Raw genomic sequence first — 27,112 nt, 5'->3', positions numbered from 1 at the left:
GGCTCAAGGAATACCCTTCTTGACTTTGTTTTCAGGCAGAACAAGGCACCTCAGACTCTTCTAGTATATTTTTTGAAAAGGAAAGATTATGAGTTTATTACTCTGATACTTTCATTTCAAATTTAATAAAACTTTTTCTTTTTTTTTGTCTTTTTAGGGCCACACCCATGGCATATGAAAGTTCCCAGGCTAGGGATCAAGTTCCCTCCTGGAAGTTTCCAGCTGCCGTAGCTGCAGCCACCGGCCTATGCCACGGCCACAGCAACGTGGGATCCAGGCCATAACTGCGACCTACACCACAGCTCATGGCAATGCTAGATCCTTAACCCAACTGAATGAGGCCAGGGATCGAACCCACGTCCGCATGGATACCAGTCAGGTTTGTTACTGCTGAGCCACAATGGGAACTCCAGAACTTTTTTTTAACTTTTTTTTTTTTTTGCCGCACCCATGGCATGTGGAAGTTCCCAGGCCAGGGATCCAACCTGCGTCATAGCAGCAACCCGAGCTACTGCAGAGACAATGCAGGATCTTTGACCTGCTGCTCCACAGAAGGAACACCCTTGCTTCTTTGATTTCATACTTATATTTGCTCTCTTAACAGCAAAAATCTTGGTTTCAGACATTATTATAGTATAAAAAATAAAATAGTTTCAAAATACAATAGCAGTAGTGCTACTAAAATTTTCCCAGTGAGAGATTTCTTTGCAATTCTATTTATCTTTAGTATACATTCTACTAAAAACAACCAGTCAAATTACTTTGTTCTAACAATACTTGAATTAATTATTTTAACCAATTCGATATACAGTTACATTCCTTTATTTCAGTTTGTTTTCAGATTTTAGGATTCACTTTTTTTTCTCCTTTTTGGATTGGTTTTATATTTTGAATCTGAAAAATGTGCTTTCAAAATTACCCCTATATAACATAATATTTTCAGAAAAGTCTTTCTTCTGTTCTGTCTCTTCCATCTGATTTCCTCCCTCTCCCTGTTGGTAAATATTAATAATTAAGATTTCTTTTATCTTTGAAATGTTTCTTTTGCAAATTGTTATTCATTCATATGCCTTCACCAGCTTTGTACTAGAGCCAGCCAACCATATACTCCTTACAATAAGCTATACCAGGTTTTAGAGATCTTCATTTTTTCTTGAGGTTTACATAGACATCCATTGTTAAGATGTACCATAGTTTTTGATCATCTGCTTGTTCATGGAGTTCTGTGTGTGTGTGTGTGTGTGTGTGTGTGTTTTCTCAAAACTAAATTCTGTGTCCAAGTCATTTCATATTTTGGCCAGTGAATCTTTGGGATCTACTCCTAGAAATAGAATTGTTTGTTGAAAGGGTAAATGTAATTGTACATTTGTGCTTCTTTTAGTTATTACTGGAGTCCTTTCTATAGGAATTATGTCATTTTGCACAGAGACGAATTTTTTTTTTTTGCTTTTTTTTTGGCAAATGCTCAAATTTCATAGACAAAATTGTTGGAAAATTAGTGCATTCTTCAAAATCACACGTTATTTATTGAACCTACACAGGGTTCCTTCTATTGTTCAAGACATGGCCTGGTGCAGAGTTCCCTGGTTCTGCTTTTAGGGAGCCTGTGATTTGTCTATGGAGACATGGTATGTGAATGAAAAACAAAGAATAGTCCAAGATAGAACAGAATATAAAAACAAAGATCAACAAAGATGAAAGCCCAGCTCAAGTCTCTATCTTTAGGGAGCATTTCTCTGCTTACTCGACACATGAGTCCTCCATTCACTGAATTGTTTTATTACTTTCAGGGACAGTGACCTTTTCCCCAGAGTAAAATTGTAAACACTTGGTTGAACAAATAGGAATATACCAATAGGAACAGCAGAGCTGAGTGTTTGAAATGTAGGCTTCCTCATGAATTCAAGTGGAATAATTACTTTAGGTAGAGTTACGCCTGCCCTTTTCAAAGCTTGTTCTCTGGAACATCTGTGGGATCCTACGTGGGGTTACACAGGAAAATCAGGGCAAAAATGTTAGGCTGAACAAACCTAATGAGACATGAACTCCACAACTATGTCTAATGTCCCAAGTTTGCCCAGATACAGAATCCCATGTCCGTACTGTTCCAGGAAACGCAAAAGAACTGATATGCAGTTTCTGTTTGAATGGAAACCAAAGGCATCTCTTCCTGTTGATTAACCTGTACAGTTCTGCATTTTTGATGACCAGTTTCCCATTTGTTTCTCTCTAGATTGAATCACTGAAGAAAAAGGTGCAGCAGAAACAGCTCTTAATATTGCAGCTTTTAGAGAAGATATCTTTCTTAGAAGGAGAGGTAAGAAGCTATGTTTCTTTAAGTTGGTGTCTTCCCTACCATTAAATTTTATGCTGCGGAGCCTACCTCCGACACTTAATTAAAAATATGGCTATTTCCTGGCCTTATAAAATTGATTGAAGGTTAACTGCCAACACTGAAAATGAGGTTCTGACAGCTAGTTTTTCTTTCCCATCTGACTCTCCTCACTCCCCCTTGCTGCTCACCTCTGGTTTTTGGCTCATTTTTTTCTTGCTGAAGTTTTCTGAGCAAGTCTGATAAGCTGTCGATGAATCCTGATAACGTCCCCCATTTGTGTAGTGCTTTAAAATTTGCCAAGCACTTTCACATACATTCCTGACATGGTTCTCTCAACAACTTTAAGAAAGGCAAGGCAAGGATTATTATCTTTGTATTAACAAATTTAAAAAGAAAGACAGAGGGTAGGCAGATGGCTTTTTCAAGGAACATCCGGCTTAATGCTAGAGCCAGGCGCCAGGTGGAGCGGTTGATTCCTCATCCACTGCTTCTCTGTGGTATCCCTTCAATATGCCTTAGAGGCGACTGAATTTCATCTGAAACCTAAGGTATTTAGTATTCCTGACTCTCTGGCTTTTTAAAAGGCATTTTGGGATTTTTGTGGAGGTTCCAGGGAAGGAAATTATGGAGTTGGAAGAACCTTAGGAGCTTAGGTGTTAATAGAAGGGGAAGCCTTTTCTTCTCTCTGAGGGCTCTTTATTAAGAACTTGGCATTGAGCCTCTTCCTATTGAGCCTCTGAGAATCTCTCCTAGTCTGCCCTCCCCCCTACCCCTTGAGTCCTTCCCCCACGAGAGTCAGCCCAGGAGAGCATGAAAAAGGAAGGAGACAGGAAAGTATTGACAGTCTTTATGCTCCTAGTGTGTATTGGGTGGTTAATTACTATCCATATTTTTTGTATAACCTAGAGGTGAAGACTGGAATCAGACTTGCCCACATCTCAATCTGCTTCTGATTAGCTGGGTCACCCTGGGCAAGTTACCTGGAGTTTCCAATTGGGGATGAGAACTGCACCCACCTATGTGTGTCCAGGTGATGAGACTGTGTAGAAAGTGCCTGGCAGGCACTAAGCACCCGATAATTTCCTCTATTAAGAGGGATATCCTATGAGTTAGAATGTATCTCCTCCATTTTCTATCTGGAGAAACTGAGGTTCAGGGATGTTGAAGAACCTGCCCACGGTGACAGAAATGGGTAAGCCTGAGCTCTCAGTCACCGTATTTGTTGTGGTGGCGAGCAGGGTCTTTATTGACTCTGTTTGAGGGGTCAAGGAGGGGGACTGCATATATAGGCAATAAGCAGGAGTCCCTTGTGACCCCCAAGGACCAGGCAGCAGATTCAAAGCCCAGAGTCTCTGTGTCCTGACTGCTGAGTGAATGGACACTTGTCCTGTCCCGATATTTCCTCCCACCCCCGCACAGTCATGGGTTCCAACTCCAGCTTCATCAATGGACATTGCTGCTTCTGAGATCGCCCTGTGAAATCACAGCTCCCCCTGGGAGGGGTCCTTCCTTCTCAGTGAGAGTCAGGGAGTGAGAATCCTGGGGAAAGCCCATGGCTCCCAAGAGAGGCTGGTTCCAGGAGAGGAAAGAGATGCTGACAAGTGGGGCAGAAGGACACCCAAGACAGTGCCCACCCCGACCCCCTCTCCCTCCCCCACCCACACCCTGGCTGTGCTACTCAAGCCACCCCCCCCCCTTCTGGGAGATGAAGAACCATCCTGGGGGGTACTGTGCATTGAGAAGAGCCTTCCATATACAGGGGCTCTGTTTGATGCTTGCTTTATAAACTCCTTTCCTCTCTCGGCGTGGGTTGCCCAAGACCCTGAGGTGTTGCTATGAGTCCACATGGTTTATTTGGGAGATGATCCCAGGAAGCCCCAGTGGAGGAGGAGAGATCCGAGTCAGGGAAAGGACAATAATGGGTGCCTTAGTGAGGAGGTTACCACCGTGGGCAGCTGCCCCAGTGTCTCGGGGAAATCATGTGCACAGGCCTCTGAGCTAGCCTGCTGAAAAGTCAGGAAGCTGGGGCGTTTATCCTCTAACTCCTATCAGCAATAGGTTGAGGCTGGCTTCTGAGGGCTGTGGCATTTCTGGCCTGCTCTGGGCAGGGGAAGCCCCCAGGCCAAGAGTCACAGGTGCCAGGTCAGGAAATGGGTACCCATCCAGAGCATGTGGGTGGGGCCGGCAGCAACTGCTATGTGTGTCTGATAAGCCATTCAAAAATGGTTTGAGGGAGTACCCGTCATGGCTCAGTGGTTAATGAATCCGACTAGGAACCATGAGGTTGCTGGTTCAAACCCTGGCCTCGCCGAGTGGGTTAAGGATCTGGCATTGCCGTGAGCTATGGTGTAGGTCGCAGATGCAGCTTGGATCCCGTGTTGCTGTGGCTGTGGTGTAGGCCGGTGGCTATAGCTCCGATTAGACTCCTAGTCCGGGAACCTCCATGTGCTCCAGGCACAGCCCTAGAAAAGACCAAAAAAAAAAAAGGGTTTGCAGAGTTCCCATCATGGCACAGCGGAAATGAATCTGACTGGGAACCATGAGGTTGTGGGTTCAATCCCTGGCCTCGTTCAGTAGGCTAAGGATCCAGCATTGCTGTGAACTGTGGTGTAGGTCACAGATGCTGCTCGGATTTTTCATGGCTGTGGCTGTGGCATAGGCCAGCAGCTTAGCTCAGATTAGACCCCTAGCCTGGGAACCTCCATATACCACGGGTGTGGCCCTAAATAAAGGTTTGAAACCATTTTTCCTTGAGCATTTAAACACTGATTATAAATTTGGTTGATTATTTTGGTTGATTTCCTTAAAATATTTAAATTCTACAAATTTAGTATGGCTCATTCTTTTTGATCATCCACCTCAAACAGCAGATACCACCTTAAACAGCAGATCTATGCAAAATCACAAGATTTAACAATACATTTACACATTCTTATATATTAAATATTTGGGGTTTGTTTCTTTACTGTTTCTTTCTCGTTCTTTTAATATCTTCTGAAGACTATTCTTTCACTTATTTCAGTGTTTTCATAGAGTTTATGTCATTTTGACACTCTCCAGATAGGTGATCTTTGAAATCCAAAGGAGCTATAGAATACTTCTGAATAGCTAAGGTTAGAGGCTGCCAGACTAGGCAGATTTGAGGTGATTCAAATTCAGGACGCCTTATCGTTGTGATGCATCGCCTTATCTTATGCACCATTAATAATGCCTTCCTCATTAACTTTAGACCTTACTTGCTCAGGCCAGGGAGATTTTACTTCCTAGGAGATGAGTTAGAATTGAGTACTTGGTTTTCCTCTTCAGGCTGTGTGGCTAGTTTACCGTGTTACACACACTCTGCTGGCTGTCATCTCCTGGCTGATTGTGTGTGACCACTCATGCCAGTGACTTTCCGCCCCTCTTTCTGCCTGGTTGCTGTATGACCACCGGTGCCAAGCAGTCCTTCCAGGGTCCCTCAAGTCCTGGGATGACCTGACATAACTTCATTTTGTTCGTCTTGCTGACTCAATGCAGAAATGTTATAAACAAACATAATTATCACTCTGTAAAAGAAACTTCATTGCCTCATATATCTGTGCTTCCTAGTTTTAAAAATTGATGGCACACTGTAATTATCATCACATTTCTTCTCTATTAAAACTATTTTATATTTTATTTTAACTTTCCCTTGGGTGGACATCATAAACACAAGGCCTTTCTCAGGCTCACCTTGCTTCCACAGTAGTGTTTTTCTTCTTGTGGTTTCGATGCTCACATGGCCACAACTCAGCTGGGGAGAGTTCTCCGTTACCTTCCTTGGCCAGGGATTGAGCCTGCACCACAGCCGTGACCCAGGCCATGGTAGTGACAATGACAGATCCTTAACCACTAGGCTACTAAGGAGCTCTGCAATAGGGTTCTTTTATTGTTATTATTATTATTATTATTATTTTACAGCTGCACCTGTGATATATGGAAGTTCCCAGGCTAGGGGTCAAATCATAGCTGCTGCAGCTGCCAGGCTACACCACAGCCACAGCAACGCTGGATCTGAGCCACATCTGTGACCTGCACCACAGCTCACAGCAACACCAGATCCTTAACCCACTGAGCTGGGCCAGGGATCAAACCCATATCCTCATAGACAGCATGTCAGGTTCTTAATCCACTGAGTTCCAAAGGGAACTCCTAGAGTAGCATTCTTGATGCTTGTGGAGTAATTCTTGTTACACAACAATAGATGTTTCAGACCTGTCCTTATTTTTGTCCCATCCCAAAATGTGATTTTGGCTTGTCTCTAAGGAACCCTGATTGGTGGAGAACCAGACTGTGCACTATCTGGGCACGAGTTGGTAGTGGGTTAAAGTGCTATGCCTGCTGCTAGGCCCAATTCAGTAGTAACACAAGTGGGGAAAAAAACATCTTTTTAAGATTATGAGGTTGCACTGACATTTTCCAAATTTATCTAGTTATATTGCTTAACCATATAGAGTTCTGTTGGCCACTAAGAACATTATGTTGGCTTATTCTAATACCAAGAATTTTTTTCTTTAATGCATGTCCCACAATTTTTTAAAACACTTTATCGAAGTATAGTTGACTTACAATATTGTGTTAGTTTCAGGTATACAGCAAAATGATTCAGTTATACATATATCCATTTTTTTTTCAGATTCTTTCCCATATAGGTTCTTTTTTTTTTTTTTTTTTTTTTCTTTTTTTGCTATTTCTTTGGGCCGCTCTTGCGGCATATGGAGGTTCCCAGGCTAGCAGTCTAATCGGAGCTGTAGCCACCCGCCTACGCCAGAGCCACAGCAACGTGGGATCCGAGCTGCGTTTGCAACCTACACCACAGCTCACGGCAACGCCGGATCATCAACCCACTGAGCAAGGGTAGGGACCGAACCCGCAACCTCATGGTTCCTAGTCGGATTCATTAACCACTGTGCCACGACGGGAACTCCCACCCACATAGGTTCTTATAGAATACCGAGTAAAGTTCCCTGTGGCATACAGTAAGGGCCTTGCAGGTCATCTCTTTTATGATGTAACACCAGGAATTTTTATACCTTGACTTTCCATCTTCTGTCTTTAACTGCAGTGATGCCAATGGTGGTATTTCAGCTGTCTTTGAAAAGTTTTGGTGGACAGAGCTGGTAACCTATATCCCATTGTGAACTGGAGTTTGGCACTTGCCCTCAGCCTCTACATGGACTAAATCATGAGCCACTGCAGCTGCTGATCTGCAGCACCAGCTGAGCGGAGCTCAGGGTGGAGACCAGGAATGAGGCACTCTGTGCTCTGGGAAAACTGGAAGAACAGGTCTTTAGATAGTTAGATATTTTTAGGAGATTTTATGTGCCCAATTCTTGCATCTCCTCTTATCTAGAAAAGTACTAACATCCTTCATGGTGGCATCTGCTCCCTGTGACTAGTAGTAACCCTCACGAGATCAGGCCCAAGCTTTTGTAAAATGTGTGTGTGGCTACACGCACCTCCCCCCTCCCCTTTATCTCATGCACTGATAGTATTTCCCCTGCCTCTCTGGGGCAATATCTCACAGTCTTCTGAGAATGCAGCCACCTTTCAGGGTAAGCCGGTGAGCCCCCGGGGCTGTGAAAACTCAAGATACTGGCCCTGATAGCTGAGGTGCATATCAAAGAAAGGATTTCAGTGAGCCCAGACCTCTTGTGTTCCTGGTACCTAGCCTTTCGCGGTGCAAAAACTCCTGTGTATCCTATCTCCCTCCTCACCTCCTCAGAGTGGTTTCTCAGGGCTACCTGAGATGCTGTCTCCAGGGCTCAAGTCCTGTTTTTGCCCCACACAAAACTTAACTCTCAATTTCCTGCTTGTGCTTTCTTTCTTTTCTTTTCTTTTTTTTTGAAGTTGTTAAGGACCTAATTGCAGACACAGGAGCTAGACTGCTTGAGTTCTAATGTCCGCTCTGGCACTTACTAGTTTGTGATCTTGTGCAAGTTATTTAATTGCTCTGTGCCTTAGTTTGCTCATCTGTAAATGAAAGTCCTCTCTTTAAAATGATGACCTCTCTACAGAGTTGTTACGAAGACTAAATTAGTTAATATGAAGTGATTAGAAAAGTACATGGTTCACCTTGAAATGCCATGTGTTTAATGTTTCTTTGACTGCTGGCTCCCAGAGACTTTCTCTTTGAAAATAGAGAATTTTTTTTTTTTTTTTTTTTTTTTTTTTTCTTTTTAGAGTCGCACCCATGGCATGTGGAGGTTTCCAGGCTAGGGGTCAAATTGGAGCTGCAGCTGCCGGCTACACCACAGCCACAGCAATGTCAGATCTGAGCCGTGTCTGCAACCCACACCATAGCTCATGGCAATGCCAGATCCTTAACCCACTGAACAAGGCCAGGGATTGAACCTACATTTTTATGGATGCTAGTCAGGTTCGTTTCCACTGAGCCACAATAGGAACTCTGAAAACGTGGATTATTTTGGTTCCTGAATCATCACCTGTACTTACTGATGCTTAAACTCATTAGATTTTGCAACCCCACCCCCACAAGATCCCTAAAAGTTTGCTGCATTCTGGCGCCATCAGACTACATTTTCATTAACTGATGCAAAAATAGAAAAATTTTTTTTTAATAATTTTTTCTTCACTCATCTTTTGAAGAAATAGCCTACCCCCATTTCCAATATAAGAAGTTATATTAAAATTACAAGCATATATCTTCAAAAGGTTGATGAGCTTTCTGAAACTGAACAGATTCTGTTTCATTTGTCTCTGCTGAAGATCCTAAACTTATAGCTCCATTCAGAACTCAGAGGAAAGGAGTCAAATGTCTTGGCTTTGTCCATCGTGCATTTAACGTGTGTTGTGTGGTACATAAACCTCTCAGCCTATCGGCTGTGCATTCCTGGGTCAATTGTGAATTTTCCTGTGTGACACTGGGGCGGCAGCACCAGGCTCCACACACACATTTTATGGGACACACGTTCTTATTTAGTGCATGTGCTACAGTCCCAGCTGGGCCTCAGGGAGTTGGGGGAGGAGGTGACTGCCATACGCTTGTGACATAATTTCCTTCAAATGCCAAAAAAAAATGCCCAGAAGTGCCATACCAAGTCCTTCCTTTCTGGAAGGCTCACAGTCTCCTCAAGCTGCCGGGTGGTCTGCATTTCACAGCTCAACACAAGGTGGTGGTATTTGAAAGTAGGAAAACCCTGGAGCCTGATTCTCAGTCCCAGAAACAATCTTTCATTCAGCACAGGCCAGGTGACGGATGGATGCTCCTCCTCAGTCTTAGTCTGGAAGACTCAGGGTGGAGTGTTTTTTTCTTTCTCTTTCTCTCTTTCTTCCTCCCTCCCTCCCTTCCTTAATTTCTTTTTTTGGTCTTTTTATGGCCACACCTGCTGCATACGGAGGTTCCCAGACTAGGGGTCAAATGAAAGCTGTGGGTGCTGGCCTACACCACAGCCGTAGCAATGTAGGATCTGATCTACGTCTGTGACTCACACCACTGCTCACAGCAATACCAGATCCTTAACCCACTAGGCAAGGCCAGGGATCGAACCTGTGTCCTTCATGGATAGTAGTCTGGTTGGTTAACACTGAGCTACGATGGGAACTCTGTGTCTATGTTTTCTTATATTGAGACCTGTCTCTCTCTATTTTTTAAAAGCATTTCTGTTGTCCCTTTCTTTCTTTCTTTTTTTTTTTTTTTTTTTTTTTGTCCTTTTGCCATTTCTTGGGCCACTCTCGCGGCATATGGAGATTCCCAGGCTAGGGGTCCAATCAGATCCGTAGCCACCGGCCTACGCCAGAGCCACAGCAATGCTGGATCCGAGCCGCGTCTGCGACCTACACCACAGATCATGGCAACGCCGGATCGTTAACCCACTGAGCAAGGGCAGGGACCGAACCCGCAACCTCATGGTTCCTAGTTGGATTCGTTAACCACTGCGCCATGACGGGAACTCCTGTCCCTTTCTAATTTTCCTCCTACTGCCCATATCCAGGTTCTCATCATCATATTTTTTCTTGTCAACCTTGTAGTGTATTCATTTATGTAAATAAGCTGCATCTTCTTAAAGTCTATAGTGGAGTTCTCTTGTGGTGCAGTGAGTTAAAGATCTGGCATCTGGGGTCACTGCTCTAGCGTGACAGATGTTAACCAGACATACTACATTGATCATTTTGCAGTATGTACAAATATCAAATCAGTATATTATAACCTGAATCTAATAGAATGTTATATGTGAGTTAAATCTCAATATTTTTTAAAAAAGTGTACAATGTAATGAATTTTGGTGGTCGAATATACCTGTGAAACCACCACTACAATCAAGATGGAGAACATTTCCATCACCCCCAAAGACCTCTGTTGCTCTTTGCAGTCCATCTCTCCGTTTCAGCCCCAGACAACCAGGGGTCTGCTTTGGACTTGTTCACATTTTATTTTTTATTTTATATTTTATTTTTTTTGTCTTTTCTAGGGCTGCACCCGCGGAATATGGAGGTTCCCAGGCTAGGGGTCGAATCGGAGCTGTTGCTGTTGACCTACGCCACAGCCACAGCAACGTGGGATCCGAGCTGAGTCTGTGACCCACACCACAGCTTACAGCAATGTTGGATCCTCAACCCACTAAGTGAGGCCAGGGACTGAACCTGCAACCTCATGGTTCCTAGTCATATTCGTTTACCACTGTGCCACGACAGGAACTCCTATTCTCCATGCTTTTACTGATATTTGTCTGGGTTGTTTCCGGGTTAGGGCTGTTGTGAATAAAGCTACTGTGAACATTACTGTGCAGGTCATTATGTGGTTTTCCTCTTGGGGAAATTTCTAGTGGTGTGGTGCCTGGGATGGAGGGTAGATGTAATTTTAACTTTTGAAGAAACTCTTAGTTTATCAAAGGAGTTGTAATATTTTACATTCCCCACCAGCAACTGGACTGTTTAACTTTCTCTGCATCGTCACCCTGACTTAGTATGATCCGTCTTTTTACTAGAGCTATGCTGGATGGTGTGTGGTGGTATCTCGTTGTAGGTTTTATTTGCATTCCCATAGCCACTAGTGACGCTGAGCATTTTTAAATGCTTATTGGCCATTTGCTTATCTTGTTTTTTGAAGTGTCTGTTGAAATTTTTTGCCCATTATTTTAATGAGTTTTTGCTTTTCTTCTTTATTGAGTCATTAAGAGTTCTTTATGTATTCTGGATACCAGTTATTTTTCAGGTAATGTATTGTGAACATTTTCTCCAGTTTCATGATCTGCTTTTTATTTTCCTCATATCTTTTGGAGATATTTGTATTTTTAGTTTTTATTTTTGATAAAGTTCAATTTATCAATTTTATTGTTACAGTTTCTGGTTTTTGTCCTAAGAAATCTTTGCCTACTACAAGGTAACAGAGATTTTCTTCTATGATTTCCTCTAAATATTGAATAGTTTTTGTTTTTTAATTTAGATCTAAGATCCATTTGGAGTGAATTTTTGTGTTTTGTGTGAAGTAAGGGTTGATATCTTTTTTCACATAGACATCCAATTGTTTCCTTTTAATGTCTTTAGCACCTGACATTGATCATTTGTTCCCTTTCCCCCTTCTTTGATCAGTCTGGCTAGGATGTTATCAATTTTTTTAAAAATTAAAACAGCTTTTGGCTTTGTTAATGTTCTCTCTGCTAATGTTCTCTCATATCTGTTTTCTGCTTTATTGAGTTATGCTCTAATATTATTCCCTTTCTTCTAATTATTTTGGTATTGCTTTGCTCTTCTTATTCTAGCTTCTTAAGATGGACCTTAGGTCACTGATTTTAGACCTATCTTCTTTTTTAATATAAACCTTTAAAGCTGTAAATGTCCCTCTAAGCTCTGCTTCAGCTGCAACCCAAAAGCTTCAATGTGTTGTATTTTCGTTATCATCCAGCTAAAAATATTTTCTAATTTCCTTTCAGATTCTTTTTTGACTTATGGATTATTTAGAAGTGTGTTGTTTAACTTCCAAATATTCGAGGTGTTCTTAGATAACTTATTGTTTTTTTATTTCTAATTTAATTGTTATGGTCCAAGAACATACCTTGTATGGTTTTGATTCTTTTAAATTTATTGAGACCCGTTTTATGGTTCAGCATATGATTTCTCCTGGTTGAATAATGTAAAAAATATATATATGTGTGTGTGTGTGTGTGTGTGTGTGTGTGTGTATCTCTGTTTTGTGTACATTCTATAAATATCAATTAGATTTAGGTCACTGATAATATTATTTAGATAATGATTTTCCTGATTTTTATATAATTGTTCTATCAATTACTGAGTGGTGTTAAAATCTCTTCCTATGGTTTAGATTGTCTATTTCTTTCTTTAATTTTGCTATTTTTTTATTTCATATATTTTGAAGCTCTCTTATTAGGTACATACACATTTAAAATTTTTTAATAAGTATAGTTGATTTATAATATTGTATTAATTTCTGCTGTATAGCAAAGTGATTCAATTGTACATATACATATATATTCTTTTCCATTGTGCTTTATTGTAGAATATACATATATATATATATATTTTGTCTTTTCCAGGGCCACACTTTCGGCATATGGAGGTTCCCAGGCTAGGGGCCTACGCCAGAACCACAGCAATGCCAGATCCAAGCCAAGTCTGTGACCTGCACCACCACTCATGGCAACACCGGATCCTTAACCCACTGAGCAAGGCCAGAGATCGAACCCACAACCCCATGGTTCCTAGTTGGAGTCATTAACCACTGAGCCATGAAGGGAATTCCTATCACAGAATACTGAATTCAGTTCCCTGTGCTATACAGTAGGACCTTGTTGTTTATCCATGCTATATTTAATAGTTTCCTCTGCTAATCCCACACTCTCAATCCTTTCTCCCCCATTTCTCCTCGCCCTTGACAACCAGTCTGTTCTTTATACCTGTGAGTCTGTTTCTTTTTCATGGATAGGTACATACACATTTTTGATTGTTGTGCTTTAGTGATGAATTTATCTTCTCATTATCATAAAATGTTGGTCACTACTTTTGTTCATACTCTGTCTTGAAGTTCATTTTTATCTGATATTAATAGTCTCATTCCTGATCTCTTTTATGTTTTCTGTTTGCATGGTATATCTTTTTCCATCCACTTTTTTTTTGTTTGTTTTTTTTTGTTTTTTTTTTTTTTTTAGGGCTGTACCCATGGCATATAGAAATTCCTTGGCCAAAGGTTGAATTGGAGCTACAGCTGCCAGCCTATGCCACAGCAATGTGGGATCTGAGCTGTGTCTGTGACCTATACCACAGCTCACAGCAACCCCGGATCCTTGACTCATTGAGCGAGGGCAGGGATTGAAGCCACATCCTCATGGATTCTAGTTGGATTCGTTTCTACTGTGCCATAACAGGAACTCCACCATCCAGTTATTTTTAACTGATCTGTGTCTCTGTATTTAAAGTACAACTGCTGGGAGTTCCCGTCATGGCACAGTGGTTAATGAATCCGACTAGGAACCATGAGGTTGTGGGTTCTATCCCTGGCCTTGCTCAGTGGGTTAAGGATCCGGCATTGCTGTGAGCTGTGGTGTAGGTCACAGACATGGCTCGGATCCCTCGTTGCTGTGGCTCTGGCATAGGTCGGTGGCTATAGCTCTGATTAGACCCCTAGCCTGGGAACCTCCATATGCTGCAGAAGCAGCCCTAGAAAAGGCAAAAAGACAAAAAAAAAAAAAAAAAAGTATAGCTCCTATAGGCAATATATGGGTAGATCTTGCTTTTTTATATATTCTGATATTCTCTGTCATATTGGAGTATACAGTCCTTTGACAGTTAATTATTGTTGATATGGCTGAATTTAGGTCTGCCATTTTATTGTTTTCTATTTAGTCCCTCTGGTCTGTTTTGTTCGTTTTGCTTGTTTGTTTTGTCCCCCTTTCTTGTCTTCTTTTGGATTATTCCAATATTTTTTAGAATTCCATTTTAATTTGTCCATTGGTATTTGCTGTGTTTGTAATGTTTTAGTGGTTGCTCTAGGTGTCACAGTATACATCATTAAATGTTCACGGTCTGTTTAGAGGTAATATTGTACCACTTCATGTAAAACACAGAAGAATGATAAGGTCCATTTACCCCTCCTGGATATTATAGGTATCATATGTACTGTATCTATATATATTATAAACCCATAGTATACTGTTAGAGTTTTTGCTTTTAACTATCATATATAAAGAAATCAAGAAAATATTATCTTTCATATTTACTCATATAGTATTTATTTCTAATGTTCTTCATTCATTCCTGAAAACCTGAGTTTCTTTCTCAAATCATCTCTCTTCAACCTGGAAAGTCTTTTATTTAGCATTTACTGTAGTACAAGCCAGATGAGGACACATTCACTTAAGTTTTTATTATTTGAAAGCAGGGTCTTTATTTCATCCTCATTATCAAATATATATATGTGTGTGTATATATATATATATATAGTTTTAGGTTGACACTTTTAGATTCACTGTCTTCTGGCTTTCATAGTTCAAAAATTATTTTTTATTGAAGTATAGTTGATTTATAATGTGTCAGTTTCTGGCGTACAGAAAAGTGGTTTAGTTATACATTCACATATATATATATATGTTTATATTTTTCCATTATAGTTTAAGATATTGAATATACCCTTTAGTAGCCATAAATGTGTTTTCTATGTCTGTAAATCTGATTTTTGTTTTGTAAACAAGTTCATTTGTACTATATTTTAGATTCTTCATATAAATGATATCATATGATATTTGTCTTTGTCTGAATTACTTCACTTAATATGATAACCTCTAGGTCATCCATATGCAAATAGCAAATAGCATTATTTAATTCCTTTTTATGGCTGAATAGTATTCCATGGTATGTATATACCACATCTTTATCTATTCATCTGTTGATGGACATTTAGCCTGGCTTCCATGTCTTGGCTATTGTAAATAATGCTGCACTGAACACTGAGGTGCAGGTATCTTTTTGAATTAGAATCTTCCCTGGATATATGCCCAGGAGTGGGTGGGATTGTTAGATTCTGTGGCAGCTCTAGTTTTTTAAGGAGCTTCTATACTGTTTTCCTTAGTAGATGTACCAATTCATATTCCCACCAGCAGTGTTGGGGGTTTCTCTTTCCTCCACACACTCTCCAGCATTTGCTGTTGTAGATTTTTTGATGTGGCCATTCTGACCAGTGTGAGGTGATACCTCATGGTAATAATTAGTGATGGTGAGCATCTTTTCCTGTGCCTATTGGCCATCTGTATGTCTTCTTTGGAGAAATGTCTATTTAGGTCCTCTGCCCATTTTTTTTTTCTTTTTAGGGCCACAACTCAGGCATATGGGGTTGAACTGCAGGCTAGGGGTTGAACTGGAGCTGCAGTTGCAGCCCTACACCACGATCACAGCAATGCCAGATCCAAGCTGTGTCTGCGACCTATGCCACAACTCATGACAATGCTGGATCTTTAACCCACTGAGTGAGGCCAGGGATCAAACCTACATCCTCATGGATACTAGTTGGGTTCTTAACCTGCTAAGCCACAGCAGGAACTCCCTCTGTGCATTTTTTTGATTGGGTTTTTGTTGTTGTTGTTATCGGGTAATATAAGCTGTTTGTATATTTTAGAAGTTAAGCCCTTGTCTGTCGCATCATTTTCAAGTATTTTCTCCCAGTCTGTAGGTTGTTTTATTGTTTTGTTTATGGTCTCCTTTGCTGTGCAAAAGCTTATAATGTTTGATAGATCCCATTTATTTATTTTTCTTTTATTCCTGTTGCCTTGGGAGACTAAAAAAACCATTGCTTTGATTTATGGCTTTCATAGTTTTTGATGAGCAACCTTTAGTAATTGAAATTACTGTTCCTCTGTATGTACCATGATTGCTTTCAAGATTTTTGTGGTTTTCAGTAATTTAACTGTGATATGCCAGGGTATATTTCTCTAGGTTTGCTGAGATTATTGAATTTGTAAATTTGTATCTTTCACCAAATATTGGGAAATTTCAGCCATTCTTTCTTTATTTTTTTCTACCCTAGTTTCTCCTTTCCTTCTGTGATTCCAGTGTCCCTAAGTTAGGCTTTTAGAAATTGTCCCATAGTTCCATGAAGTTCCTTTTATTATTTTTAACATTTTCTTGATCTTATTTTGACTGAATTTGATTGCTATTATGTGTCTTTAAGTTTACTGACTCCTTGCTTTGTCATCTCCATTCTTTTTATAAGTTAATCTAGTGTTTGTTTTTTTAAATTTCAAGCATTGTATTTTTCAGTTCTAAAGTTACCATTTATTTTCTATTTCTATTTTCTTTTTTACTACTTAATTATTAACATATTTTCCTTTACCTTCTTGACCATAGTTATATCTGCATTCTAGTCCTTTTCTGAAAATTCCAGCATCTGAGTCATTTCAGGATTGGTTCTCTTTGCCCTTAGGACTACATCACATTCTCCTGACTCTTCATATGTGAAGTAATTTTGGATTATAATATGGACATTGTAAATGTTTTGTTGTAGAAACTTTGGATTCTGTTACTGCTCTCAGCATCATTGAGCTTTTTTTGTTTTAGAAGGTAAAGAATTTGGCTAGAGGAAAAAAGGAAGAATTTGGTTAGACCCAACTACACCCTACCATGCTGCAGTGGGTGACAGCTTAGATCTCAGTTCAGTTCTTTAAGTCTTGGCTGCAAACGTCTTTCACTTTGTACTACACATACATGGTTCAGTGGCCTCCCAGAGACTTGGGCTGAGTATGTACACAGAATTTAGAATTTCAGTCTTCTCTGCCACTTCCTTTTTGGCTTCCTCCTGACTCTTGGTAACCCTGGTTATCCTTCTATCCAGCAGACTCCTACTGGGATTTTTCCTACCAGGAAGACGATCTATTTAATTTTTATTGTGCTGCCATCACCAAGACTACTGCTCTTGGGCAAAGGTGCAAACCAAAACAAATGAATCAGAGAACCCATTCAATGCTCGTTATTGATTTCAGGTTTTACTTCCCCTCTAAATCTTGCCTGTCCCTTGTCGAGTCACTAAACACCTCTGCAGTTGGTTTTTCTTTTATCCAAGGTTGATAGCTGTTCTTTGCAGGAGGATCCATTGGTTAAGTGCTTACTTCTACATACTAGAAGTACAGCTTTCACTCTTTACCTGGAAGATTGCAATGACTTCCTTGATCAGTCTTCCTCCCTTTAGTTTGATTTCCTTCCAATACTGTTTTCACTTAGGAGTCTAAGTGTCTACAATAAAATCTAGTTGTTGACTTTGATCGCAGAGGATTGGGTGTGGAGTGTTTGTAATGGCGTACATAGTCCTTGATAACTAATCCTGTCCACTTGTATATTGCAGTTAGATGCCTGTTCTCAATTCAGTACATTTCCACAATTCTGGATCACTCAGGCCTTTGTTTCCCTTACTCTCTCTCCCTTGCATAACTCCAGGAAGTCTTCAAAGACAGGTCAACCCTTTTCCCCATCATGAGTTAGGCAACCCCTCTGATTCTCCCCATAATTCTGTGAGTCCACCTGGCATGGGACTTATGACTTTGTTATTTTCTGCTTAGGTGTCTGTACCCTGACAAAACTGAGCTCTATAGGCTGCCAATCATGCCTTATTTAACTTTCCTCCCCTCACCTAATTTTACATACTACCTGATATGTAGTAGATAATCAGTTTTTTTTAACTGACTGTATTACATTATTAAGAGTATAAGGTTTTTGAACCAATGCTTCAGTGGATGGCTGATGTGTATACATAAGAGTTTCTCTGAAATAGAACAAAGGAATCGGGGCTACCAGTCCACTATTCACTGTGTCCCAATTGAGGGGTATTTGCTAACCTTGTCTTTTATGCATCTTAACTAAAGGTAATTGACCCAGCATTTTATGAAATCCTCACGATTAAAGTCTACTGAGAAAGAATAAAACAGTGGGATTGCTAGAGCTTGTTAATGGCCTTTTCTGCTGTTCTCTTTCTTTATGAGTGGGAGAGTTCAAATATTGTTGGTGAAGCTGTGTGTGTGTAAATGGTGATGAACCCCTGGCAGTGAGCCAGCACCATTCTCCCATACTGAGCATCAGGTAATAGATGCAGAGCCCGTAGATCTGTCATGGCTTGTCAGCTGCTAGGGAATCTGGAATGCATTCTCTTCCCGAACACTACTTCCCATTTATCAGAAGAGATTCCTAGACTTTTACATCCTGTGGAACATGAGTCTGCACCGAGCTGCTGCTTTGCACCTTGCTATCACCCTTTTTGTAGTTATGCAAGTAAAATGCTCATTTTAAAAGCATTTATACATTTATTTATTCAATAAATATTTATCTTGCAGCTCCTACATGCCATGCTCTAAGGATACAGCCAGGAAGATAGTTATGGTCATTGCCTCAGGAAAATTTAGTTGAGCATTACAGAAAATATACAGAACTTTTTTAAAAAAAAAATCCAAAAATCTCAATACATAGAAATAGCCATTGTCTGTCTTTTTAAAAAAAAATGTGTTTTTGTCTTTTAGATTTTAGGCACCAGCACTTCATCTGTTTTCTTTCAATATCCTTAACTCTTGTGCTCCTTTGTCCTTCATTTCTCCCATGGGGCAGATTTCCAGTTCCTGAGCATCTAACATCAACCCATGTAATGTTTAGCTCTGGCCTGAAAAAAAAAAAAAAAACTATTTAGAATGCTAATTTTAACCCCAAGGAGCTTGTTTTACTTTATATGTTTGAGATTCTGAATTTTCCCCACCTATGAAATACTAATTATTGTTATAGAGGTATTTCCCACTAAATTAAATTAACAGACTTACTCATTTTACAGTTTAATGAGGGAATATTAAAACATCAGCTGTACCTTATTTATAACTGCAAAAAAAGTGATAAATATCTAAATGCCATCAGTAAGAGACTAGTTAAATAAAAAATGTACATCCAGACAATGGAATGCTAGGAACCCATTAAAATAGTTTGTTGACCTAAAAAGAAATCTAATAAACATGGAAAGAGTCACAACAAATTGTTGAGTGTGGAAAAGCAGCAAATAATAATGGTATAGAATAGGATATTTGTTTCCATTTAGGTAAAATTGGATTCATATGTATGTCCATGGACAGAAAGCTACCTGTAAGGATTCAATCAATGTATTTCTTCAGTTCTTCCTGTGTAAGAGGTGGATAATAAATGCATTGTGATAGATGCCTGTGTCTTACGGGGAAATCCCGCTAAGACATATAAATTATATCATACGTATTTGTGGGGGAATATATTTACTAAAAATACTTTTTTCTTCATCTCTAGAATAATGAACTACAAAGCAGGCTGGACTATTTAACAGAAACCCAGCCCAGGACTGAGGTGGAAACCAGAGAGATTGGAGTGGGCTGTGATCTCCTACCCAGGTATATGGCAATTTCCTATTTTTCCAACTCACATTCCCCTCTGATTTGAGAAAATACGTTCCTGGACTGTTACTACCAGAACTGCGTTTTTTTCTATCAAAAATATTTCTACAAAGAGATGTAGTGGCTGCTGAGGGGTCTGACTGGTTTCTGTGCAGCAGGGAGGTTGTGTGAGGCCAAGGGGAAGCCACTTCAGAGAGACTGGCCCTATCAATGAATGCATGCATTTGGTCCTTCACTTATTCCTTCGTTTGTTCATTCAGCAAACATCTGTTGAGTACCTTCTCTGTGCCAGACAGTGATGATAAGGAGAGGGATGAGACTGGGTTTCTCCCCGAGGGCATTCTGGAAGGGAAGACAAATATGCAGGCAGACATTTTCAGCCATGTGAGAGGGGGCTGTGAGGTGCTTGAGTAGCAAAGAGAAGGAAGAGTCTAAATCTTGAACAAAGTCCATCTCTTCCCCAGTACTGCAGCTGAGTATTGTCACGTACTGGACCAGACTCATAAATACATGATCTGCCTCATTCATGAGAAGATAAACTATAACCTGGTTTGTTAATGTGCATTTCTGAGCTAGAGGACTGCCCTTGTGTTGTTAAGCTGCTCCACAAGCCCAGTGCCTGGTTCGCTCCCTAGTCAGGTTAGAGCCTGTGACCAATAACCAACCCACTGACTCCAGGTGCTCATAACTGTGTTTGGCCCAAAGAGAACACAAACAAGTTTATAATGAGAACATTGATGGTATGTGGTCTGTGATTTATGTGACTAACGCCACACAGTGCCTCGGTGACTGTGTATAGAAGTGTGTATTGTTGTGTAATCGGGGCATTTGTGTGTGTTGTGTTAGACGTTAGTGGGCCAGAAAAATGTAGGATCCTGGCCTTGAATGGTTATATCGGTGGGCAACAGAGATGAGCTGATGGCCAGGCTGGGCTGGGATACTAGATCTGGTCTGGTCCTCCAAGTTAGCAGCCACAGGACAGGTTCAGGCTGGACTCTTCCTTGTTGGGGCCTCGGTTTCCCAGTCTGAGAAGTCTGCCATTTGACTAGGTGACTTCTCAGCTCTAACACTGTACAACAGTGTCCCATTTTGCTCCCTATTTTATTCACTGCTGATGTTGTCTTTCTTGTTCATTAAAATGGCCACTTGCCGTTCCCCAAAGTATTTACCAACAGCAACATTAAGCTTTTTTCTTTGACATTATTCTCAATTACATTGCTTGCTTGCTTTCTGGTAAAAACAAGGCAATTTTATCATTCTGATATAATTGACAGAAAATGTTTCAAAAAGAAAGGAAAAAGAATATGTAAGTTGACCCCAGGTCTCATGAACGCAGGGACAAAATACCTGATAAAAATAGGACCCCCCCCCAAAAATGATTGATCATGTCCAGGGACTCCTTTTAAAGTATAAATAGTTTGGCCATTTTCCTTTTTTTTTTTTTTTTTTTTTTTATTTTTCAAGAACCAAGTGACTTTAGCCCACTCTAATTACCCACATAATAAATCTTGTTTGGTTAAGGCGGGTACAAAACTATGCCTGAAACCAATAAATTGTTTGTTTTCTAATTCCCACATTTTGGCTTAAAACAAGCCTTTCAATTTGTATGCCGAAGGATAGCCTGAAGCAAACTTTTATGGCTAAGTTATGAAACCACAAAGCAGTTTTCATAATGGAAGTGCTGACAGACCCTTAACTTATGGCCACGCTGAACTTGGAAGCCACTTCAGTATCTAAAAGCAGCTTTTCCATAAACATAACATTTGGTTTCCCCCAGGATCCATCTTAGCACTTTTAACTACCTGGGTCAATCGGCAGAGGAAATGAAAACTACGTATCCACATTTCCGAAAAGGCAGAGTAATATTTCATTTGTTTCCTCACAAATATTTATGAAGTCCCTACTATGTGACAGACACTGTGCAAGGCCAGGGGCACGGCATCTTGAGAGGTGATTCAGGGCCACACTTTCCCACCTGTGCTTTTTGGAACTGTGTGCTTTGTGCTAGGGCTCCAAGGAGGGGCCTCAGGATGAGGAGGTGAACAAGGAGCTGGCCTGTGGAGACCTTCCCCACCAAAGAAAACAAAAAGAACCTGAAAAACCCAGCTTTTAGTGTGTTTTCTATGTTAAATTCCAAGTCAGATTTTGCCTGAATGAAGAGCTCTGTGGTCTAAATCAATTTGGAACCCACAGTCTAGTTTAATCCCTGTGTCTTATAGACACCAAAACCAAAGCCCAGAGAGATAAAGGGATTCAGTAAAAGCCACACAGCCAGGATGTGAACCATACATTCTGAGTCCTGGTGTGGTACGTCGGCAGTTTTAAAATACTCTAAATAGAGGGTTGCTAAATTGTGTTATGTATGTCTGAACAAAATTCCTGGTTCTCACTTAGACTTCAGGCTTGCATCTAATTATTACAGGATTCCTTGGTGCTTTCCAGAATATTTTAAGAACAGGCTCCCCAAATGTTTTAGATCCATAAGAGTAATGAATTAATAAGCCTCAGCTGTGCAGATGAGTTTTGTCCTTCCTCCCAGTGCTCCTGTAGAGAACTTGGCAGTGGCTGTCAGCTGGGAGGGCTCAGGCTGTGGGGCTTCCGTGCCCAGCCAGCTGCCAGCTGAGCACAGCCCTATGCAGGTTGCTCAGTCTCTCTTAAACCTCAGTGATTTCATCCTTAAAATGGGAATCAAGATGACAATATCAAATCTTATAGGTTGCTTTGAGGATTAAGTGAAAACATGTATAGGAAGCATTCAGCATGGTAACTAGACCAAAGGTAAGCCCTTAATAAATAATAGCTATTATTCTCAGTAACTAAATCAGAACTCTGATTTTACATGTAAGACTATATCAAATATAAATGAATCTAGGTATGCTAAAACATTTCTTTAAATTCTTTTTTTTTTTTTTTTTGGTGGCCATCAGTGCTTTTATTAAATGGATTGATAGCTTATCAAGTAGTTAGTGCTTCCATATGTATTGAGCTCTTCAGTTAAACTATCAGTGGTTTGGAACCCTCTGGACACAGTGTAAAGCTCTGGTAGCCCCAGTGATTGATAAAGTCTCCGTCAGCTGCGACATTAGAGGTCCCAGCCTGTTCCAAGCACTGGGCATAAAGCCTTGCTGTAGAGCAGTACAGCCCCACAACCCATTTCTCCATATACCTGCAAGTCTTCAACTCTGTGCTTCAGCTAATAGCATTTGACTTACAATTAGAGCCGCACCATTTTTATGTGCTGCCGGAAAAAATCTGAAGTCAGCCTTTACTTACAGAGCCATTAAGCCCCTTTTATTACCCCTCCCCCCTCCCTGACAACACTGCGTACTCCTGTGGACAGGGACCCTTAGGCCACCATCCCCAGGTCTAGCGTTTTCTTGATGCTCAATTAACATTCATTGGCAGAATGAATGAAAGGTCCACGCCAACTAAGAAAGGACTTGAAAGAGGCAATTCTTGCTTATGTTTTACTTCTTAGTGTTTATTTCCTCTCTCCACTACCATGTAAGCTCCATGATGGCAGGAATTTACATGTTAATAACTGCAGTATTGTGGGGACTGACTTAGCACAGGGCCAGCAATGGGTCAATAGTTGCTGAATGGAGCCATCTCTGGAGCCTTTGATGGTTCTTCCTTGGTAGAAGGCTGTCTGCTTCCTGTAGGACTCTCCTCTCCTGATTCTCTCCTTATTTCCCTGGCCTGTCCTCCATCATCTTAGATGGTTTCTCTTTCTCCCACCCAGATCCTCATCCTGGGAGCTCCTCATGGTTTATCTTAGTGACAGTCATTCCTGCAAAGACAGCATCCAGTCCTGTGGCTTTACCTCTTCCCTCCCTGTGGATGGTAGTTCAGACTTCCGTCTTGCCTACCAGTCCTCATTCCTGGCTGCCTGCAGGGAACCACTTGATCTGCACACCCACCCCATCCTAAGCTGAGCACATCATTTTTTTCCCATCCAAGTCTTAACTCTAGTTGTGGTTAAGAGTGGTGGCTTGGGTTTGGGTCTTGGATCTGCCTTTTGCACCTACAGCTTTGGGCAAAGCCCTCACCTCCCTCTTTGAATCTCAGTTTCCTTGCCTACAAAGGCAAGATTCTGATAGTAATCCTCCTGAAACTTGCTGGGATGGTTTAGTAAGACACAGGCACAAAGTGCCCAGTGCACTGACCACCGTTTCATATTTCTATTGATGCTACCACCACTTTCCCAGTTAGCTAACCACAGTATATCGCAGTTACCTTTGAGCTGTGAATTGCTTTGCTCTGGGACTCACACACTCGTATGGGGCAGGCTTTTGCCTTCGTTACTTGCTTCACACCTTTCCATTCCCACCATACTGGCCTACTTGAGACCAGTGTTCTCTGTCTAATCTTTTCAGTCTCATCTTTCTGCCTCCAGTTCCTCCTCCTCAAAGTCTTCCCCTTCTATATCTCCTCTTCATGTTAGAGAATTCTGGAAAGTAAAGAACTTATTAAAGAACAAGGAGAGGAGGAAGGGGTGCAAAGGCATCACCATGATTTCGGAGGCTTTTAAACACCTATTTTAAAAATATATACATCAGATTTTTCAAATCAAACTCAAATATTAAGTTAAGCCACTGAGAGCAATTTTAGGTCAGCTCAGCTTCATTCAAAGAGAAAATTGGAAAACAAAATATCAAAAGAAAAGAGACTTCTTTTTCTTGCCCCTTGGGGAACCTCAGTTTCCAGCACAGTCATAAAATAGGTATGATTTAACAAAAAATATTCCTTCTGGTCATAAGTGCCAGCACACAATAAGTACTTTAAAAGGCCTATGTTTTAATATTTTTATCATAGAGATCAGAACCCAAAGCAGCTTTCTGTCAAAGCTTTATCTATTGACTCTGCTACTGTTTCCCTTTATGGATTAATAAAAGACTAACAATAGCCTTAATGTGTTAAGGGCTGAATTTTAGTTCTGTGATTGAAATTATTTGTGTTCTTGAAATCCTGCTGTTTCCTAGCAATCAACTAAATAAAATACCTCACTTCTTTTTGAAAGAGTGGGTTTCCAAAATAGGCTCTCATATCCCACAGGGTTCACCTTCATAAATATTTCTGTATTTTATGGGCTTTTAGGATGTTGTCACCAGAGACTATTTCTGGTCTGTGGAATTTTCACAGGAGTTGGCACAAACTGCCATCTGGTTCCTGCCCCTGGCACTTCACTAAACAGCCTGGTCAGGTCACTGGGGACTCCTTTCTGTGGCAGGTGAAGGTGACCCTTTGACCTCTCCTCATAATCTGTTGTGTTCTGCTTTCCTGTGTCATCCATGCGTGTGGTGATTTCTGTACCTGGCCTGAGTGAGCTGCGGAGGTCAGAAAGATGAGTGAGTGAGAGAGTGTTTTCATCCCCCGTTAAATTGTAACTAGCAGAGGATGTACAGACCAGAGGGTGCACTGAGATGCTTCCAGTAGTGTGTTGTAAGCCTCTGTGACCATCATTTTTGAGGGAGGGATGGAGAGAGGGAGGAGTGGAGAGGATGGAAAAGCCATACTGAATCTCTTGGGGAGAGGCATGTGAAATTTAACATTCCCCTCAAGCTTCTAACTGGCCGCTAGAAAGCTGTCTCCCAACCACAGTTGAAAATCACTGCAGGGAAATGGGAGGTGTTACTGATGGGAAAGTTGAGTCAAAGTGAACCTTGTGGAAGCAGAGACTTGAGCGGCACTGCTCAAGGAAACTGAGCGCACACAGAGAAAGGAACGACGGTTTCTATCCCTGCTGTGGGGAATCGGGGAAACTGTCTCTTGAAGTACAGACAGGAATTGATCAGACCAATTTGATGAGAAAGCATTCAAGACAGCGGGCCAGCTGAGGGGGCGCACTGTGAAGGAGTATGTAAATGAGAGCTGTGTTTCTTAATGAGACCAGGTTGGGACCAGATGTAAGAGTAGATGGTGGAGGCCTTTACACTGTGCAGAGGAGTCTAGACTCCATCCAGGAATCAGTGGGGAGACTTTGAAGGGTTTTAACAACAGTAATATGCTCCAATTGTCCTTGCAGGGAAGTATCTTTGACAGCAAGATGCATAGTAGATTTGGAGGTGAGGAAAACTCTGCCAACACTGAGGGCAGGAAGACCAGGTGGAGTAACAGTCCTGTGTCCAGAGATAATTATGAGAGAATGAACTTGGGCAGAGGCTGAAGGAAGAAAGAATGATGACAAAACAGTTGAAGGAGGTAGATGCCGTATCATTTCGTGAACAATGGACATGGGAAGTTAGGGGAAAGGAAGCTGTCTCACACCTCATAGTGCACTTAGCACTGCATTAGTTGGGATAAGGAATATAACTGATGTAACAAAAAGCCCACCAATCTCGATGGCTTAACAAAATAAAAACTGCTATCTCCTGCTGCAGCCCAAGGCCAGTAGGCACGGTCCTCACTCCTTACAGGTATTCAGGAACCCAGGATGCTTCAATCTTAGAGCATGGGCTGTGGGGTCCTCTGGGGCCCACCAGCGTATCCTATGCATGAGGGCTAAGAGACTGAGCTTAGAGGATTATGTAGAAGGTTTTCACAGCCTAAACCTGGAAGCCATAGACATCTTTCCTGCCTGTAGTCACATGCCCACCAGATTGCAAGGGAGACTGGGAAAGAGGTAGATATGTGTCCTGGAGAAAGAAGTGGGATATTTTCTCCATCCTTGTCACCAGAATCCTATTACTGCTGCCTCCCCAAACATCTCCCTAACCTGTCCTTGCTGCTTTACCTCAAGTTCTCATGATCTCACTTCCCTCCCAAATAGCAAAATGCTCCTAACTCACCTTCTGCAGCTCCTCTGCAGTCAACCCTCAGCGATGCCAAGCAATCTTGATAGAATAAAAATAGGAGCATGTCTTGCCCCTCGTTAAAACCCTTTAGTGGCTCACCATCCCTTTGTGAACCCACTGGCAGGGCACACAAGACCCCTCCCCGCCCATGTCGCATCTTCTGCCACTTTCATTGATTTCTTTACTCTAGCACTACCGAGAGTGTCTCCTTTCCCCACTGTGGCTTCTGTGTTCACCCTTCTTTACCTCTGCAAGTTGAATTGCCTAGAATTTCCATCTTCTCCTTGGCCACTTGAACACCTAGGCAAGGTCACCTTTTCTGTGCCAGTTTCCTCCCAGAGAAGTAGCTGCTCTCACTCTGCCCATCATGTGTTCACTCCTGCGCTCTTCAGCATCCTGGCAGGAAGGGAAGACAGAAGAGACTTAAATGAAGGGACTGTGGAGAAATCTGGGGATGGCTTTTAAGGGAATAAACAATGGACACCAGCCTGCCCTGGAGCTAGCAACCGTGGAAGGTGTTTCCAGCCTGGGCCTGAAAAGGTGGGGTTGGAAAGCTCAGAGAAGGGACGAAGGGATGAGCTCCAGCCTGGCTGGAGGTCAGACGTCCTGGCCTC

At 41.3% G+C, this 27,112-nt stretch overlaps 1 protein-coding gene and 1 long non-coding RNA gene across 2 annotated transcripts in view; one reads left to right on the top strand and one right to left on the bottom strand.

The window, feature by feature from the left end:
* Positions 1 to 27,112, top strand: part of MYZAP (myocardial zonula adherens protein) — a 98,797-nt gene that overhangs the window by 70,264 nt on the left and 1,421 nt on the right. The window contains exons 11-12 of the mRNA XM_021094625.1: positions 2,234 to 2,317; positions 19,601 to 19,701. Of these exons, the coding sequence (XP_020950284.1) occupies positions 2,234 to 2,317; positions 19,601 to 19,701 (185 nt within the window). The remainder of the gene's footprint in view (positions 1 to 2,233; positions 2,318 to 19,600; positions 19,702 to 27,112) is intronic.
* The window catches only part of LOC102160652, a 30,879-nt gene continuing 22,356 nt past the window's right edge, over positions 18,590 to 27,112 (bottom strand). Inside the window, exons 3-4 of the long non-coding RNA XR_300957.3 lie at positions 26,745 to 26,894; positions 18,590 to 18,959 (exon numbers count right to left, since the gene is read on the bottom strand). This is a non-coding gene — a long non-coding RNA (uncharacterized LOC102160652). The remainder of the gene's footprint in view (positions 18,960 to 26,744; positions 26,895 to 27,112) is intronic.

This window comes from Sus scrofa, chromosome 1, assembly GCF_000003025.6.
Source record: "Sus scrofa isolate TJ Tabasco breed Duroc chromosome 1, Sscrofa11.1, whole genome shotgun sequence".
Lineage (NCBI taxonomy): Eukaryota > Metazoa > Chordata > Mammalia > Artiodactyla > Suidae > Sus > Sus scrofa.
This window is presented reverse-complemented; position numbering and strand designations above follow the sequence as displayed.